Source organism: Euwallacea similis, chromosome 7 (genome assembly GCF_039881205.1).
Source record: "Euwallacea similis isolate ESF13 chromosome 7, ESF131.1, whole genome shotgun sequence".
Lineage (NCBI taxonomy): Eukaryota > Metazoa > Arthropoda > Insecta > Coleoptera > Curculionidae > Euwallacea > Euwallacea similis.
The window spans coordinates 2,770,089-2,789,346 of NC_089615.1; the positions used below are offsets into that span (position 1 = coordinate 2,770,089).

At 33.8% G+C, this 19,258-nt stretch overlaps 1 protein-coding gene across 1 annotated transcript in view; it reads right to left on the reverse strand.

Moving 5' to 3' along the window:
- Positions 1–1,138: 1,138 nt before the first annotated feature.
- NPFR (Neuropeptide F receptor) overlaps positions 1,139–19,258 on the reverse strand; it is a 59,544-nt gene continuing 41,424 nt past the window's right edge. Inside the window, exons 4-6 of the mRNA XM_066391858.1 lie at positions 5,952–6,212; positions 5,498–5,737; positions 1,139–4,683 (exon numbers count right to left, since the gene is read on the reverse strand). Of these exons, the coding sequence (XP_066247955.1) occupies positions 4,411–4,683; positions 5,498–5,737; positions 5,952–6,212 (774 nt within the window). The 3' untranslated portion in view covers positions 1,139–4,410. The remainder of the gene's footprint in view (positions 4,684–5,497; positions 5,738–5,951; positions 6,213–19,258) is intronic.

Genomic DNA, 19,258 nt, shown 5'->3' on the forward strand with positions numbered 1-19,258 from the left:
ATTATGGCTATTTTTATATTATACAGGGTAATTAAAAACGTACCTACTGCAAAAGAGTTAGCATTGGAGTGATAATTTTATCAATTTTAATTTTAAATGTGTTATACAGAGTGTCCCTGAAATAATTGTACAGCGCTTGACCAAAAATGTCTTAACTAAAAATAAGGCGTTCTAGGCAAACTTAGCTATATTCAGTATTGCTTCGTTGTGTCATTATAGGGCCACAAAGTTCACAAATTAATAAAGTTTTTTCGAAATAATTGCCAAACGCTTTTATCGATTTTTACTACTTTTGGAATTAAAAGATCTTACATAAACTTCCACATTTTCACGTAAGCGGGATCTTTTTTAATGCGTGAAAATATTAAGAATAGCGCGTGGTTCTTAAATAAAAGTTTGTATTTTTATTATCCCCTGTATGAAAAACTTAAATTTTTTCTATGTCGTCAACTGACTTTATTTTAAAACTTTTTTGTCTCTTATAAAATTTTTGCCAGATGTACAGGTTTTCTACAAAAAAATATTTAGGATATTTGGCAATTCACCATTGGGAAAATAATGATAAAAAAACCGACACGATGCCCAAAATTCAGATTAATTTTTTGAAACGAAATGAATGAAGAATGAAAAATGAAGAAATTTTTGGTCAAACGTTGTGCAGTCATTTCAGGGACATCCTGTATATCTAAAAAGTAATTTCGTGCGCTTTTTAAAAATTATTCGTTTTTATGACATTTTTTGAGGTTTCACAATCTCTTGTAATTTAATTGAAAGCATTGATACTTCGCTAAAAAAAATAATTTATTTTTATTTGATTTTAGTCCGACTTTTATATTTTATAACTCTTATGTGTTTTCATTCAATTAAATTATACCTACCTCTCTTCAACAAATATCCATAAAAATATGATATTATGCCGGGCTTTGAATTGATAGATAAATCCAAAACGCTGTGTTTTATATTATTTTTTATTATAAAATACCAGTAATAAATACATCATAAGAAGATAAATACATCTTATATGTTTTTACATTTCTTAGCAACATATTAAATAATATTAAAAATAGTTTAATAATTTACAAATTAAGGAGCATATGTTTAGAAAACCAATCAATATGCAATATTTTTCCCAGGAAAGATCAATCAAATTTAAAAATATAAATAGGAAGTGCAATAGTTATTATATGAACATTTTTTTTTAATGTTTTAAGATGAGCGTAGAACATTTAAATGCATACGTATATATACATGGTGACCACGAAAAAAGCGTTTGCGCATATTTACTCGTATGATTCAAAATGCAGGTTTTCAATTTTTAAACAGCTAAATGTATTGATTCAGTCAGGATAACTTCAATAGCTGTAAAATGTATCTATTTTAGTTATTTTTGGGAATAAATTAAGAACTTGTAAGTGACACCTGAATTAATCTGATTAGACTGGTTTCTGCTTAATCCCAATAGTGATCACTTCTAATTGAATAACTCAATTCTATTGATTGATTATTTAATTCATTGTATTGATTTCGCAAAACAGGTCAGACAGGATATTATTTTCAAAATTATTATTCAAAATTATAATATAATTATTATTGAGGCAGTAAAAAAAATTGATACAAAAGTTTGAGAATAATAATTCTAAAAAACTGACAATATCAGCATCATCTCTGTCACAATCATCTAACAATCATTATTAAAAATACATTTTAACTTTCATCGGTTGCCAGTTCATTAAAATTAGAACCAACTTAATTTTTATACATGTTTCACTATTAGTCATCAGCAAATGTTCCCTATTTGGATACCAATTTAATCCAATAGTTTATGTTATCCAATAGATATAAAAATTACAAAATAGATATTATTCTCTAACCGTTATAAAAATCTCATTTTAACATTTGTCTATGATATTGACATTTCAAATTATTATCTAACAAATAAGGTACTTATGTGCAAAATAGTTTGAATTTACATGTTTTTTGCTGTTATTTACATTTATGCGATCTTATACTACAATAGTTACAATATACCCCCAAGGAGAACCAAGGATATCATGGGCTCATTGAAGCCTTGACCCTGTGGAGTAAAGTAAAATGCATTCTTTTTTGAGCTTACATGAGTGTATGTATGATGAATAATGCGGTTAAAATGATAATGCAATACAGCTGTATATAATTCGCATACACATATATACAGGGCTTTCATTTCAAGACGGACTATCCTAAGTAGCTTTTGATTCTGGGGAAAGTTTATTTTAACAAAAAACACGTCCATAGATTTAGAGGGGGAATTTATATATGTATACACGTAAATACTTAACCTTTTTTTAATTTCATTTTAAAGATTTGCATTTTTTCAAATCTGAAATCTGGCTCTTAACGAGCATTAAATTCAGCACAATTGCCTTAATTTAATCGATTGTATATCTGTTATTGCTTAAAAGGTGCCCAAAGATTCCTGCGAACTTGGAGCACCCTGTATTTGTTGCCATCGAACCATCACCGTGCTCAAAATGGCAATATTCAACAATTATGATTTTGATAAAATCTTAACTGCAAATATCACCTAAAGAATCTTCCTATAAAGATAATGTTACAAATGAACTACCCCGGAAATAACTAATCCACGCATTCGCAAAATTTTGATCTTTATCAATTATTTTCATAAATTTTTGTCAATTTACGAAATGGATATTAAGCCACCAGTGCAACGAATTTTTATTGTCAAAAGATGGAGAGTTAAGATAAATTGATATACTAGGAAAAATCTAAACATTCAAAATACTATATTTACTTGATTTTCGATATTTTAGAGGATTCCAAACGGCATTAGTTTTAAATAAACTGTTTACAAAAATAGTCGAAACGGTGCATGTTTCGGTTATTTTTCAAAGATTCGATATCAGAAATGTCTTAGTGGATTTTCATGAGTAAAAATATCTTTTAGAATCCTCGACAAAGACTCATTCTCGTCTTTGAAAACATATTCTCGATGGGTAATCTTCGACTGGGTAATGAAATTTGGTCACTTAGCGGATTTTCGTTTCTTCGTCAATCAGAGAGTGTTTTCAAAAATTCAAAATTTTTTATTCAGTTAGCCTGCATCTAAAAAATGCAACATAACGATAAAGTAAATGATAGTTGTGAGATCTTTTTATTGTAAATGAATGTCCACCACTGGTTCTGCAAAAATGACATTTCAAGCACAATTTGTTTTGTTTAAATAATAATTGCTGAAAACTTTTTACATAATAGAACCGAGATAGAAGATAGAACCCAAGTTATTGAGATATAGGAAAGTTTACGGGAGAGATAAAGTTCTTGTTAAATTGGAAATAAAAGCCCTTAGGAAAGTTATCAGCAATTTAATAATTTTGAATAGGATTTTCTTCTATTCTCGAAAAGTTTATCTTAAATTTAGTGGCAAATATAGATACCAGAAAATAATAAAGTTTCTTAATCTGTAGTATGCCAAACTCTTCAATTTCTATAGTTCCCTACTCGTATAATCACTATTATTATAGATTAGACTTTTAGACATGTTTTTGCTTACAAAGCCTATTTTGTTTGGCGAAGTTTAAGACAAGAAGCCTTTAACCCCATGGCAATAATGGTTTTTTTGTGGCTTCAGTGAATCAGGGCTCGCCTATGAAATATTACACTTTATTGACATTTTATGAACAGTTTTTTCAGTGTCTACTTCAAGCACTATTTGAAAACAAATTTCGTTCGACAGAACTTTCAAAATTCCAAAACTCTCTATTCTTTGCTAAAAATTACAATAATAACCAAGCGATTTCATCTCTTACTCTAAAAAAATTCTAGGTTCAAGCAAACATTCCTCTCGAGCGTAAAAACACATTTTCCATAATAATTCCCGTCGGAGTTTTATAAACCCTCGAGAGAACAAAGGACAAACTGAGTGGATAGAAACAAAAATTTAATTTTGAGGGTTGCATTTCCAAACCCTGGAAAAGCGACTGTCTCGAATTAGTCCAGAAGGAAATTTTATATAAAAAGACCCTGATCCAGATTGTCAGTCATGACGATTGATGAAGATGTTTACAGAAACCCGTTGAATGGAGGATATGTGTCGGTGCGTTCTCCGCGGCTTTTCCGGGGAATTAGTCTTGTCGCCCTTTTTCCGGTTAATCGGAGCCTCAGAATCACATTTAAAAAGTGTCAGGGTTTTTTTAGTTCTTAACTATCTTAAAGCTCATTACCTGCACTAGACAAAAACATATATTTTTTCAAAAAGAAAATGAAAAACTATTTACACTACTCCTGTCGCTATCTTCAGTTTCCTTCGTCCTTTCGTCTCCTCTTCCTGGTCCCCACTTTCACTTAAACAGCCGAATTCATGTGATTCACAGCATTCGCATGATGATTCCTGGCTGCGATTTTCTTTAATCGCTAACACTTTGTTAAAACAGTCAAATCGGTGCTAACAGTGTTGCACTGCTGGTAGTTGGTCGCGTCGGTCATAAGGTCCGGCTTCAAAAGGTTGTTTTCGCACTTTTTACGCACTGACAACCGTTGAGTGGGCCGACCCACCTCATCCAGGCCTTTTTCGATACACAGAATGTCTTTAAACTCTTTCCAAAAATTTTCGTTGAGACATCCGTAGAGAATAGGGTTGGAACATGCTGACGACATGCCCATCATGTGGCAGATTGCATAGCAGACCTGGAAGAGAAGGAGTTATTCAGAAGAGGCTTGCTAAGAGAGGCGAGGGGAGGATGGAGAGAGGTATATTTTAGAAAAATGTTAAACAGTAGTGAACATTGCAGCCAGTTGAAAATATTGATAGAATAAAGCGGGTTCATTTAATGAAATTACATTCACGCCCAGCTAAATATCTCGTAAATCGAAATAAATATAAGCGGAAGTTTGACTTGTGTGTAACTTTCAGAACCGCGAAATTTAATGTAGTATTTGAATAATTGGTAAAGGAGGGTTTGGTTCATGTAACCCCAAGACGCACAGCAAACATTCAATGTTGTTTTCCGGGATCTTTTGTGATATCTAAATGACATTCGGGATTTGCTTCCTCCTGTCTTCTCCTCGACCGAACCTAATTCACTTTCTTGCCATTTTATCAATCAGAGTTTTATGCATACTTGTATTAAATTACGTGGGAGAAGAGCTTTTTCGAGAGGGAACTCATTTATGGTTGGTTCAGTAAGGGGAGCATTATTTCGGCAAAGAAATATTGATTAAATATGAATAGCCCTGTCATAATCATACATCAAAAGGTATTTATTGCACGGTTCTAAAATCGCATCCATGAATTTCCGCTTTGTAGCATACAATCCCTCGGTTCCTATGCTATTGAGGCTTAGATTTTTGAGCACGATATTTTAATTATATTCTTCAGCTCCTTAGTAAAGCCCCAAGTTAACACTTATTTGGACTTCACTCATAAAATTTCACGACGCAAAGATATTTTTCATAAATTTTAATTCACGTTGAACTTCACGTTCATGAAGCGAATACTTACCATCATCGGTTGACTGATGAATTTATCCGGATCGGGCGACAAGTCTGCTATCAGGTTAAACAAGTTCAAAGGCAGCCAGCTGATACAGAAGATTATAGCAATGGAACCAAGCAGCAAATTGGTTCTCTGCAACCTTCTACCCCTCAGCTGTCTTCTATTCTTCTGAAGGTTGTCTTCAGTGCTTACAAAACCTGCCTGGAATCTGTAGCGCAGCTTGTATGATATTCTATAGTATGCTGCCTGTAACAAAGGATCAGTATTATAAAACCCTGATAAACACAGGTTTGACTTTATTGAGTGATGTGCACACAAGTTGGATATCGCTGTAAACATCATTGTGTTTGTAGCTCAAAAATAACACAAAGCAAGAGATTTGTAGTGCACATCGTAAAATGTTATGCAGCGAAACACGGTTTAGCTTTTACCTTACGGGTTCAGTTTGCGCAGTACTTACCGAGACAATAATGATCGGTACAGTATACTGGAAAATTAACGTGAATATTGAGTAATACGCTCGTCCGTGTTCGATTGGCCAGTTCTCTATGCAGAAATCCAGACTGAACATGTCGCTGCCTATTCCAGGCAAATCGTGATGCTGCAAGTGCCTGGCAATAAACAAGGGCATTGCTAGTACAACAGCCACAATCCATATCAGAAGTAGGATGAAGGCAGCTCCGAAGATTTGAAGGCTTTCTTTCGTTGGATAAACAATCACCTGCAACAATCGAAAAGTTTCTTTTTAAATAGGATGTTGAAAATACAAGGTGTCTTAAAAATCGCACCCAACACCGACAAACTTTAAGGGGTGATGGAAGACATCAATAAAAAGTTTCCTTCTTCAATAAACATTTGCTCGCAAATGAGCCGTTTGAGTAGAAAAAAACCAATATGGTTTTGGTCATTATAATCAACATTTTGTTCGTTTTAGACGATGTTTTATTGATAAATAAACTCTGCAAATGTTGACCATTGCTCCAATACAAAAATTCCACTTTCGGTTCATTGACTCGCGCATTCTATGGAGCATTTCGGGAATAGCTTCTAGACGTATGCAACTGACCATTATCCTTGCTAAGAGATCTTCCTCATTACAAATAGGCGTTTTGTAAATCAGAGATTTAAGATAACCTCAAAGGAAAAAATCCACTATATTGAGATCAGGAGTACACGCGGGCCAAGCTACAGAACTTCATCTTTAAATCCATCGGTGCATATCGATAAGTTCCTCAAATAAGAAATTATCGTCTATTTTCAATATAAATTTTAATTAAAAAATCAATAAAATTAATGTTACTATGCCAACTGAATCATCATAATGTGCAAATAATACCTAGTACTGTCTTAAAATTAGTATCTTTGGAATGTATAATTGTGATAAAGAAACATTTGTGTTTCCCAGCAACAAACGTAGTTTAAACAAAAAATGGTCAACGAGAGACAGTAATATCCAACTAAATCGAGAATTAATTTAACTTAAAATGTTTTATTTGCTCTACAGGCTTAACGACGCATTTATGGGCATATGTTTATTAAGGAAAAAATGGTTGTGTTGACGTCCCCCACCACTCCTTAAAGTTTGTCAGTGTATTTTGGAACACCCTGTAGAAATTCTTAATTGAGATGTCTGGAAAAATGACAAAAGCGTTTATCAAGCTCAAGTGTCATCAACTTCAGTTCTTCGCTTCCCTAGAATGGGATGCTTTATTTTCATAACTTCGCAAGTCAATTACAAGACCCACAATTTACTGCTAAGTATTTTAGACAAAAGCTATTATAATAGACTCTACCGCCACGGCTATTTTCCCTTGTTATTACCTAAAGCGATCTTATCGTTTATCCTCAAAATTATGGTCGGAAAATGAATTTTTATTGCCTGGTAAGATGCCAAAGATATAATGTTGATAATGCCTGGGCATCAAGCGAATACCTATTTAACAATACCTTTCAGTTGCCTAATGGGTTAGTATTTTAGGGGCGCTTCCGTACATTATAGCTTCATCTATCATAAGGGTGAAATAGCAGTTTAGAACCTTTATAGATTTTTTTCTTGAAGGAAAGTATTGTATGCATTCCGTTCTGATTTTAGCTTCTAAAGTTAATTGTGAGCTGAACTAACAGCATTATTGTAAATATGCTAAATGTTAAGAAGATTCAGGGTTTATGCAGTTTACGCACAAATGGATCGAAGTCTCCATTCACAGGCAAAAGTGATTTACTTGTCTTCTGCATCTTCTATAGTTACCAAGGTTTCCTACATGAACCTCAAAATTTTAAACCCTGTCCAGCTCTTTTTCTGCGACTTACTCTTAACTCATTTCGAAACCACGAGGAAAATAAGAACTGACCGGATTATTTAGTTATAAACTTATTTAAAATTTTAATAGTTATATCAATTTATAAATATAATGAAACCCTGAAGCAAAATATGTATATTCCACAACACCCTCATGGAATATTATTACGCGTAGTTTTAATCTTCATTACGCACACACATCTGTAATTGTCGATTTTCAGTCATGAATTACAAATACGTTTTATGCAATTTTGGTTATTTACAGACAGAGAGGCAATATTAGTGTCACTAGATGAATCAACAAATAAAGAATTAAATTTCCCAAGTTTAAATAGACTTTAGCCATGACTCATGCAAATAAGTAAACTGTCCAACTAGAAATTCATACGTATTCTCAAAAAGGAAAACAATCATGGAAGTCTTCTAAGTTGATTTGAATAAAATTAAGCAAAGTAAATAGATTTACTTAAAGCTTCTTTGTTAAATACGCGAGATAAGGTAAAAAAACTTAAATTTCCTCTATAACTTTCAGTAATTAAATATGAAATAAGAAAGCTGGAAACTCGAATATCTTACGATAATACCCATAAATTAAGACGATTTTATTGAAAATTGGATGAAAAAGGTAAAGACGCTTATGTCAATATCAATCTTCGACGCTTCATAAATATATTATTACTCCTCTAAGGACACTAAAAAACAATAAATTTTGCATATACAATACAATACAATTTTGGCGTTGGAAGATAACCAAACTGATCATATTATCTTGACGACCCTAATAAAAATCTTTTTTTACCTCAATGAACAATATAATTCATAATACCTAAAAAAAAATTATGATAAATTACGATCTGCTTCATTTTGAAGCAATTAAATAAAATAAAAAATTTAACAGCATTTTTTTCCAAAGTCGTCTATCGTTTTCTAATCGGACACTGAAAAACTGGACCTAAGTCATTCGGCTTGATATTACGATGCTGTTATAATAGTATTGTATCAAGTGACAATTAGCAAACTCCTCTCCCTGATTGCTCTGAATAATAAATCGTGTCGTTTTAATTTACAACTCTCATACTTCAATTCCACTGTCCCCCTTCCCAAAAACTCCAGATAATCGTGCGGTAAACCCAGCATTTATCTTCAGTGTTGACACGAAAAACTCCGGTTTCAAACTAATAATGATTAATGGAACTTGCAATTTAGCCGCAGCAAGACAAATACTATTCTCTTAACTTAAGGTATGGAGTAAATTTAAACCAACAGAAAGGGAGGCATTATGGTGAAGAAAATCGCAAATGAGTTTCTCGTTCACTCTTTGAATGCTGTGTTTCAGATTGAAACTATTTTACTTCAGTCAGGTATCGGCAACGCCAATTAAAATCGAGTTTGAAGTTGCCAAAACAGATTTAGCTGACCCGATTAGTATTCCTTGGGTATCACGTTCCCCTCTCTCATTGAAATAGTTAAGCTACGTGGCGTACACGGTAGAACTGGCGGGATAATAGAAATGGGAATAATCTATTAATATTCAATATTTTTAATTGAAAAAGCGAATATACATACATATATCATCAACTTCATAAAATAACTTTCATCACGACAAAAATGTATCAGCTGTAATGTATTTTTCTCACGTATTTAAGATGAGTGCTCTATTTAAATTTTCCGTGGTTTTCCACCGTTAGTTTGGTACAAATCATTCATCCCCTGCCATGGCAACAAACAATAAAATCTATATTGGACGACGATTTCGTTAGAGCTAAACCAATACCGAGACACAATATAGATTGTTTGAGTGATAATTTACATATTGTAGATACAATCCCGAGCAAACTTTGCGTAAATAAACTTAATATTGTTATAACTCTATTATAATAAAACAAACAGTGTCTAATTTGTTGGAACTTGCAGGGTCCTGAACAAATAATAGAAACCTGTCTGTCCGAATGTATTATGTAGCAATAAGGACTCGGTTTACTCAGTAGAAGAATAAATTGTTTGAATATGCATTTTAGGAAAGAAATTGGAGACTTTCAAATGGTCTAATTATTGTAGGTACACAGAGCGGGCCTCACTTAATGGGCCAAAAAAAAAAAATGTAACGGAGCGGGATAAAAACGGGATGTTCCGTCCTATATTTCTCCAAATAATTCTAGAACGGTGATAGCTATAAAGTGAAATGAAGGCGACGGAATCGTTTCTAAATTGAGCAGAGAATTCGATTTTCTGAAAACAAATTATCATTACAAGAGTTAGAAGGAGAAGGGGTGGGGGGTTAAAGATTATCCGACCTCACGAATAGTATCATTCTGCAGGAATTACACTCACTTTCACATGAAATGCACCACTCAGTAATAATAATAATTAAGTCTTGTAATTTTGGCAAAATAATGCTTCATAATAGAGTATCAAATGATCAAACTTTTAGTTAAAAGATACAACATTGGATAATGAAAAAATTAATAATAAGTGACATCGCCTCGTAAGGCAATGCAAGCACGTACTCTTCGCGGTATGCTTTGCAACAAATGATCAATATCTTCCTGGGGCATTTCATTCCATGCTACCTCAAGATGATGTCGTAGGTCATCCACATTGTTTGGAGGCCTCGGTAAATTTCGAAGACGGCGACTCATCATATCCCAAAGATGTTCGATGGGCGATAGGTCCGCTGACCGTGCAGGCTAAGGCAGTATTTCCAATTGTGCTTCTTCCAGGTATCTTCGAGTAATGTTCGCACTATATGGTCTTGCATTATCCTGTTGGAAAATGCCATTTGGTAAAGTTTGCATGAAAGGTACTAATACTGGCCTCAGAACATTGTCAATGTAGCGACGTGCGTTTAGGGTGCCTGGAACGAACACAAGAGAAGATCTTCGGCCAACACATATCGCACCCCAGACCATAACACTAGGTGTTAAAGCTGTGTGGCACCTTTCAGAAAATTGCAAATTTCTTCTTTCACCTCGGTATCGTCTTACTCTTCTACGACCATCATTGATCCATAAACAAAATCGCGACTCGTTACTGAAGACGATATTGTTCCACTCATGATTCCAATCAATTCGTTCTCGACACCAGGCCAATCTGGAAACTTGGTGTTGGGCGGTTAGTGGCAGTCGTAGATTTGGGCGGTATGAATGCAGGCCAAAAGACGAATTTTCTTCTGTAAACTGTTGCCATCGACACCCGACGATTTAGAGCTCCCATCCAATCTACTGCAACAGACATTGTTGTTTGAAATCGATCACCGATGGCCATCCGTCTAAAAAGTCGATCTTCACGTGCGTTGCTGCTACGGGGAGGACGTCCAGCTGGACGATGTCGCTGAACCCTCTCTTCAGACCACGAAGACCATATTCTCGCAATCGTGGTGTGGTTCCGATTCATTCTTCGGGCAATCTCACGAAAAGAAAGTCCACCCTCCATTATGCCGATAATTCGCCCTCTATCAAAATCCGAAACGTGGGAAAAATTTCAACGCTGTCTCGCTGGGGGCATTTTGAGATGTCTTGTTCACAGTTCAACAACAAAATAAACTGATATTTCCATGTAAATATTATTTTATTTATTTACAATTGAATAAAAAATCTAATAGGTCGATGACAAAAAAACCACCAGCATTCTTTCTTTTTTACTGAAAGTCTGATCATTTGATACTCTATTATGAAGCATTATTTTGCCAAAATTACAAGACTTAATTATTATTATTATTGGGTGGTGCATTTCATGTGAAAGTGAGTGTATATTACACATTAATGTCAAAACTCGAATAAATAGTTGAAACTTCAACACTCTGTATATCAAAAAGAATGTGTAGATAAAGTTTGATCACCCTGTGTGTAAAACTTTCAGTTAGTGGGAACAAAATCATTATCGCGAATTTAAATTTGAATCCTCTCTGTAATTGAAATTTCAGACTGCAAGTATTTATTCAAGCGAAATTATTATGTGTATTAACAATAAAATGGTGATATTCACTTGATTTGAATTTAAATGACACATACATAATTTTAGATGGTTTCCAATCAGACAGTATTTAGTTTTGTATTTTATTCATAAAACGAAGCTGAATTTGAGAATAATTGCCAAGTTGAATTTAACTGAAAAGCATTTTAAATTTATTCCCTACAACGAGTCCCCAGATAAGGTGTGGAGACAACCCTATTCTTTGGGGGATTTAATTCTCTTTATTTCTCCTATAAGAAAGAATAATGTATGTAAAATGCCTGCAGGGTAATTTCCTTAAAAATATAAAATACCTCCGATTTTAGCCTCATTTACGCTTTCACTTAAAATCATAAATCGTAAACGCTCGCAAAAGTTTCCACTTACTGAAAAGAATGCAAATATTTCAAGCTTCAATTTTAAGTAAAAAATTGTTTTCAATAATTCTTTCTGAGGTATTTAACTATGCTTTTCTAGCTGTCTGCAAAGAGGATTTTCAACAAGCTCCAGATAAATTTCCCACGAGCTCGAAATAATTTGTGGTTAACTTCTGAAGTTGCTAATTAGAGACTAGGATGAGTATAAATCTTTAATTTACCTTTGCGGTGAAAGTTAGACAGTAGTTTCCAATTCACGAAGTTGGGGTATTATAGGGTACACATAATGAGATATATTTGTTAGTTATGTACTTAATGCCTCAATTACGGTTATAATATGATCAGTTTTGGCGATCTGTCCAAACGCAAGTACGAGTATATTCACACGCATATAAGCATACTTACATAAGTATGATATATGCTCGGATATGTGCCGCCATTTGTCTCTGTTAACGGCGATAGTAATAATTTTCATGTGTAATATAACGCAAGGGTGCTTACTAGCCTTAATTCTGTATGATATCACAAAGAGGTCAATTGAAAATTGATGATATCGCAATGGTTTCAAGACAAAAAATAAGCATATTGAACGGGGCAAGTTTGCGTTTTGCTTGCTGTCTCACCCCAGACACAAGGGGGGCACAGTTGGTTGGCAGTGCCGAGGTGAACTGTATCTCTTTTGTGTATATCTTATTTTTGTTCGAAGGACCACAGCTTATTTGGCGCTGAACCAATGCAGAACAAACACACTTGATAATAACACACTTATATTTATTTAACTAAATGTCTAACACTACTGCACAAGTGACAAAAGTCATAACAAAGTGTAAAGTTAGGGTAAACTAGAGAACCACAAGCGACCACCGGTTATCAAGAACTTTTGACGATCGGGAGTTTTTTGGAACAGGGCAAATGTTATGTTTTAACTGAGAGCAGTATTGAGATCCTACTAAGGTTGTAGGAGTATAAAAAGAGAGTTGGAGAGGTGTTGAAGAGGCGTTGTGTGTTATGTGAGAGACTATGTGAGACGGTTTGAGACCGACTCAAAAACTTAATTTTCCCACCGAATATGAACCTCATCTTATCCATATATATTTTTACCACCTCATAGTCATACCAATTAGTGTGAATTATTAGTGCAGGGAAATAAGGATTGCTTATCAATACGGTGCCATGAAGGTGTGAAAAAAATTATGGGTGAGAAGAGTTATGAGCGTGGGAAGAGTGTGGAATGTGTATGCATTTGAATAATGTAAACACTGCCCTTAAGGGTGATTAAAAAGGGTTTACGTTGGCAAAGAAAGAAATTTATTATTAGGTGAAGATGTTGGGTATTTTCCCAACACATATGACCCCTTTATGTGTCGCTCCAATTTTATTTAATTAACTAATCTTCTGAAGTAATATTAGTAATTACCATTCACTTTTTTGTTTTCTACATAACTCGAAAAGTGTTGCATATAGTCCTAAAATATTGATTCTAAAATGTAACAGATATACTAAGTGACATAAAAACCCACATACCCAGTAAAAATGTTCCGATTTCGATAATATTTTGTACAAATGTCAAAGGGGTCTCAGTAAGTTAATTATTAAAGTACCAGGAAATTGGAAATTTTTAATTCATTAATTGAACTTTTTATAATTAACAACGTGTCGATGCGCCACGATTTCTTACACATTAATTAATACGCGTAGGTATACTTTTGATTAGACAATTAATATCCTCCTAGGGTATTTCATGCCAAGCAACTTCTATCTCATATCGAAGTGCTCCAAGAGTTTAAGGGGGCGGCTGTAAAGTTCACAATCTTCTGCCAATAATGTTCCATCGCTGTTCAATCGGAGGCAGATCTGAAGATTTTGGAGGCCAAGGCAGTAGTTCAATTTGAGCTTGTTGAAAATATTCCTACGCTACTCTTACCACATGTAGTCAGGCATTATCCTGTTGAAAGATAGGATTTCAGAGAGTTCTGAAGTATGGTATCAAATACGGTCCCACTATTTCTTGGACGTACTACTGTGTGAGTATATTGCTTTTAACTTAGCGTGACAGATAATGGCGTCCCCCCTCCCCCCTTCCTTAATACCAACAATATTATGGACATATCTTTTAACAACAAATGGTCGATCTCATCGTTCCCCATCCCGCCTTCTAACCCTGAAGACTATTGCCCTCCATTCCTCATTCCAGGCTAATCGTTCTTGACTCTACTCAAGTCGATTTCGTTTGTGCTCCGAAATTAGAGGTAAAACAAATAATTGTGGTCGGTATGAAAATAGACCAAAGCTTCTAATCCGTCGGTATACATTTCGAATTCCAATAACTCTGCCGTATTCTGCAAACCACTTATTGGCAATTGCTCTGTTGGTAGAGAATCGATCGCATATAGCCAACAATCTCAGGAGACGATCTTAAAGTGGTGTTGTCCTACGAACTCGTCTTGTAACTGTGGAATTAAAAGTGAGTTTTTCCATCCTTCATAAAAACATTCAATAAAAAAGAAATAACCCAAACGTGGAGGCCGATAAGACTGAAAATGTAATCATGTCGTTTTTGTGGCATCATAAATATTTGTACAAATTACTATAGAAATTGAATTCTATGTCACTTAGTATATTAAATTTATATTATATATTATTTTATTTATAATATAATTATATATTATTTAAATATACAATAACATTAATTTATATTAATATATTACATTTACACCAATGTGTGTTTATGAGCGCAAAACAATAAACGAAGAGGAAGCAACTAAACAAACTGAAAAATATCTGACAGCAGGATTCTCCAAAACCTAAATAATTCCACATGAATTATAAATAATGAGAAACTTGTGAAACACAGCTATCTTTTAGATCCTCAGATTACCTCTCATATTGTTATTCAACAAATTATTCATTTAAAACACGATAAATTGCTCGGCATGAAGCCTCGTTTACATACATTAAAGGCAGTTTGCCTGAATGTAAACAACACACTACGATAAAGTTGCGAAAGTTAAAATGAAGTGTAATTTATTATAACTTCCATGTTCTCTGTGTATGCTTCCTGCTGTCAACCTCAAAGTTTCTGATGTTATAACTGCGGAAATTAATTTGCTGGATGGATGCCATTAGGGTGCAGGTTTAAAATTCGTTAGTTCAAGCACTTTCTTGGAATGTTAAGAGGATATTGAGGAAAAATTAAAAGAGCTTCTTTCTAATAAAAAAATCATCATCGACTCTCCATACTCATCCATTTATTTGAATACCAATTAATGAAACGCCATGAAAACGTGAACAATTTTGGACCATTCTCATAGGAGTAAAACGAACAAATGTGGATTTAATTGGGAAGGAAATAGCGTTGGCGCGGAGAAAAGAGCATTTTCCCTCAAATATACCTTACAAGATTAATTATCCGCATTTTAAGTCGATTCCTCGTAAAGTTTAATGTTCCACATTTTCCACTTAACTAACTACAATTCATGTCACTCAATTTTTTGAGTGAGGGATATACAGGACTCAATCAAAAAAACATTTTTGAAAGAAAGTTATTTTATTGTATGTTAAATTAATAATAACCAACATATACCTCCTCTTTTCATAATTAATGCATTATGATTAACTAAAGTGATGCGGGCTATGAATTTTCAAATTTGTGGAAGTTGATTTTCTTCTAAAGGTGCGCTGTTCTGTGTCGAAGTCGATTACCTTAATTTTAATTTGGTTAATTGCTCTTTGAGTTTCATGTTCAACACCTCGGAATTAATTAGTGAAATTTTGTATGCTCGAAGTTCTGTCACGAGATGGTACACAAAATTAACATGCAATTTCGCACTAAATATTTTGTGTTAAGGTCTTTTAAAGAGTCCCGAGGTGAATTTAATAGGGGCTATTTTCGAAGATTTATCACTAACTAAATATCCCCTGCCATGTGCCATGAAGTAAAATTGGCCCCATTAAACGACAATAGATCAAATCGCTGGCACATTTATCTTGAAGATAATTCTATTCTACACCGAGAAACTACTTAAAACTCTAGACTGATTTCATTATACTCAGGGAAATTCTTCTCCTGATTTTAAATGATTCGAACACGATTCTCGTTACTAATCGTTACAATTAAACAAGGACAGAATTTCCAGATTATATTCACATTAATTTGGATAATTAAATCAAAGCCTGGGGGTAATAAAAAAGCAAATCTTTTTTGAGGGATTTATGAGCTTAAATATCAAACATTGAACGGCCAAGGTGTGGTTCACACAATAACAGTGAAAAACGAAATAGGCAATTTGGCCTGCGGGATTGCGCACTATCAATCTTTAGGTACATTTTATGGAAGGCATTGGCCAAATAAAGCAGGAGCCGAGATATTGTGGAGCCAGTTAGATAGGATTTGTTATTTCGTGACGGTCTCTATTCAATAGCGGAAATGGGTTTAGGTTGAAATATTCACTAGCCATTGTCAGAATATTTTTGAATACGATATTACTGACATAACACTCACCAGATATATTAATGTTTATTCTATTTATTATTAATTTTGTACGTTAATACCAGTGGGATATATCCACATCCAACAAGTCTAGGGGGTCGCATTTTAGAGCAATAGTTCCAGGGCTTTCAGGGAATAATAGCAGTGAAAAAGCACTAACAGACCCTTAAAAGATGTGCGATATATTGCAAACTACCATGCGCAAGAATCAATCGGTAATTGGGAATCATAAAGCCGAGTTTTATGGAGGTATATGTGTATTCAGGGTATAACATATCGCCATGGAGATATTTCAAGAAGCGACAGTACTCAGCAAAATACTAAAAAAATGCTAAAAGACCTATGATCAAAAGCCGTTTTCGATGTGTAGGATGGAAAAGATTCATATTTTTTAAAGGACATTTTCTACAATTTTTATAATTTTGTTTAGATTTACTGTCCCAGATGATTTTTTTACTTCCTTTGCACTCTTAATTTGCATCTATAGATATTTTTCAAAATTTTACGAAAATGCTAAAAAATATCAAAAATACTATGAGAGACTAAAAAGGTAAAGAATTGAAAAAGGAATTTTAATTTTGTGTAAGAATTCACACAGTCTTTCAAAAAAAGATATAAAGCACAAAATGGTACATGACACAAAAAACATAACACCCTGTATATGGTTACTAACGATTTTGACGTTTTGTTGCAAACGGTCTCATAGAAAATAGGTGTACGGAATTTAAAAATTTAGCTCAAGGAACACGTGGGAAAAACGCAAAATATAAGAAAAAATATGAACTTTTGGTATCCTGTATATCGAAAGTGATGCGTTTTTGATCATAGATCTATTAGCATCTTTTTATTGTTTTGCAAAGTACTATCGTTCCCTGAAATATCTTCATGACGATACGTTACACCCTGTATTTGCATGTATTATATGTATAAAGAAATTTAATTTAATTTTTTATACCTGTATGCTGTCGCGTTAGTAATACTGAAAGCCGGAACGACCGCATTTAGGGGCAAAATTATTATGTCATATTATTTGAATTATCGATTCGCTCAATTTTCCGATAGAATGCCAGCCATAAAGCCCATACGTGAACCCAACATGTACAGTATAATTCACGACACTAGCGATATGAAGGAGTGTATGCTTCCGCGCATCTTCATTTATAGTATACAAAAAAAGAAGTAAACATAAAGCAGATCAACTGTCGTACTGCATGAGCTCTGCAATGCTGCCGGCTTCCTTAATTTTAAAAAAATTATATAATATATTTAAATAATATGCCATTGTCGATATCATATTTGCAATTTTTTTTGAACTTATAGAATTATATTTTCTCCACTTGCTATCGAAACTGAAATAATTTTATCCTCCGCGTATTATTAGAATAGCGAATAAAAACATAATAAAATGTGAATTTTTACGATTGAAGGAAAAGTCTTCATCTTCAAACAATTTTTTTCAGGACAATCTTCATAAGAGGTTGTCACTTGTCTTTCAAGAAATTTTGATAATCGACCCGTTCCTAGTGCTGATACTGTGCGCCGTGTCATTCGAAATTAGAGACGATTGGATGTGTTTCGCCCCTGCATAGTAAATGCACCGCACAAGATGGTGGGAAAAATGAAAGGGAAGAGCCGGAAATTATGATTTGTGCCAGTGTTGAGGAAAATCCTGATTAGTCCCTCAAGGAAATACCCAACCCATTAGATATGTCATGTGCAATCGCCCACAAAATTTTGAGGAAAAGCGGATATAATTCATACAAGGTGCAAAAAATGAACGAATTTTTTCCTGAAAATCTAGAGAGACAGCTAGTTTTTTGCGAAACAATAATGGAAAGGGCGAATAATGATTAAAATTTCATCAAAAGCATATTTTTTACGAATGAACCGACATTTCCATTATTGGGTGACTCTAATCCAGCCGTTACTCGTTCCTGGTCAAGAGAGAATTTGCACAGAACCTACAATGTACGAATGTAATATCCTCAAAAACTTAATGTCTGGGCAATTATTTTAGGTGACCATGGAATTGATTCGTTTTTCATTGAACGGATTAAGATACCTCAATCTACTCCAGACACAAATTATTCCGGCAATCCAACAATTAGGAGTTGAATTAGGAGATGTATGGTTTTAACAAAATGGTTGTCCTGCCCACAATGCCGTTCTTGTTAGAACATCGCGCGAAACATTTTCGAAACAAAGTGATAAATGGATGGGACAACATTTAGTGGCCAGCTAGATCCCCTGATTTAACTCCTGCAGATTTTTTCTTATGGGGTTGTGTTAAATCTACAATTTACAGATTTGAGGGCGATAGTGCTAATAATTTAAATCAGTTGCGAATTCAAATTCGAAATTGCATGTAAACTATCAACTCAGAAACACTAGCAAACGTGCGGCGAAATTTTTATGACCAGCTCGATTTTTGTTCTGCACAAGAAAAGAGCTGATTTGAACGTTTAATTTAGTTTTGGCTTTTATTTTAATTTCCATTGATTAAATTTTTATTTATTTTCTGTTTATTTCTAACATTTTATTTTGTTTCATGTTTAACAGTTGTATTTATTTTTTATTAAATTTTGAAGAGAATAATTATTTGAAATAATTTTGGTAACAAACGTTAAATAACAATCAATCAAACTGGCTGC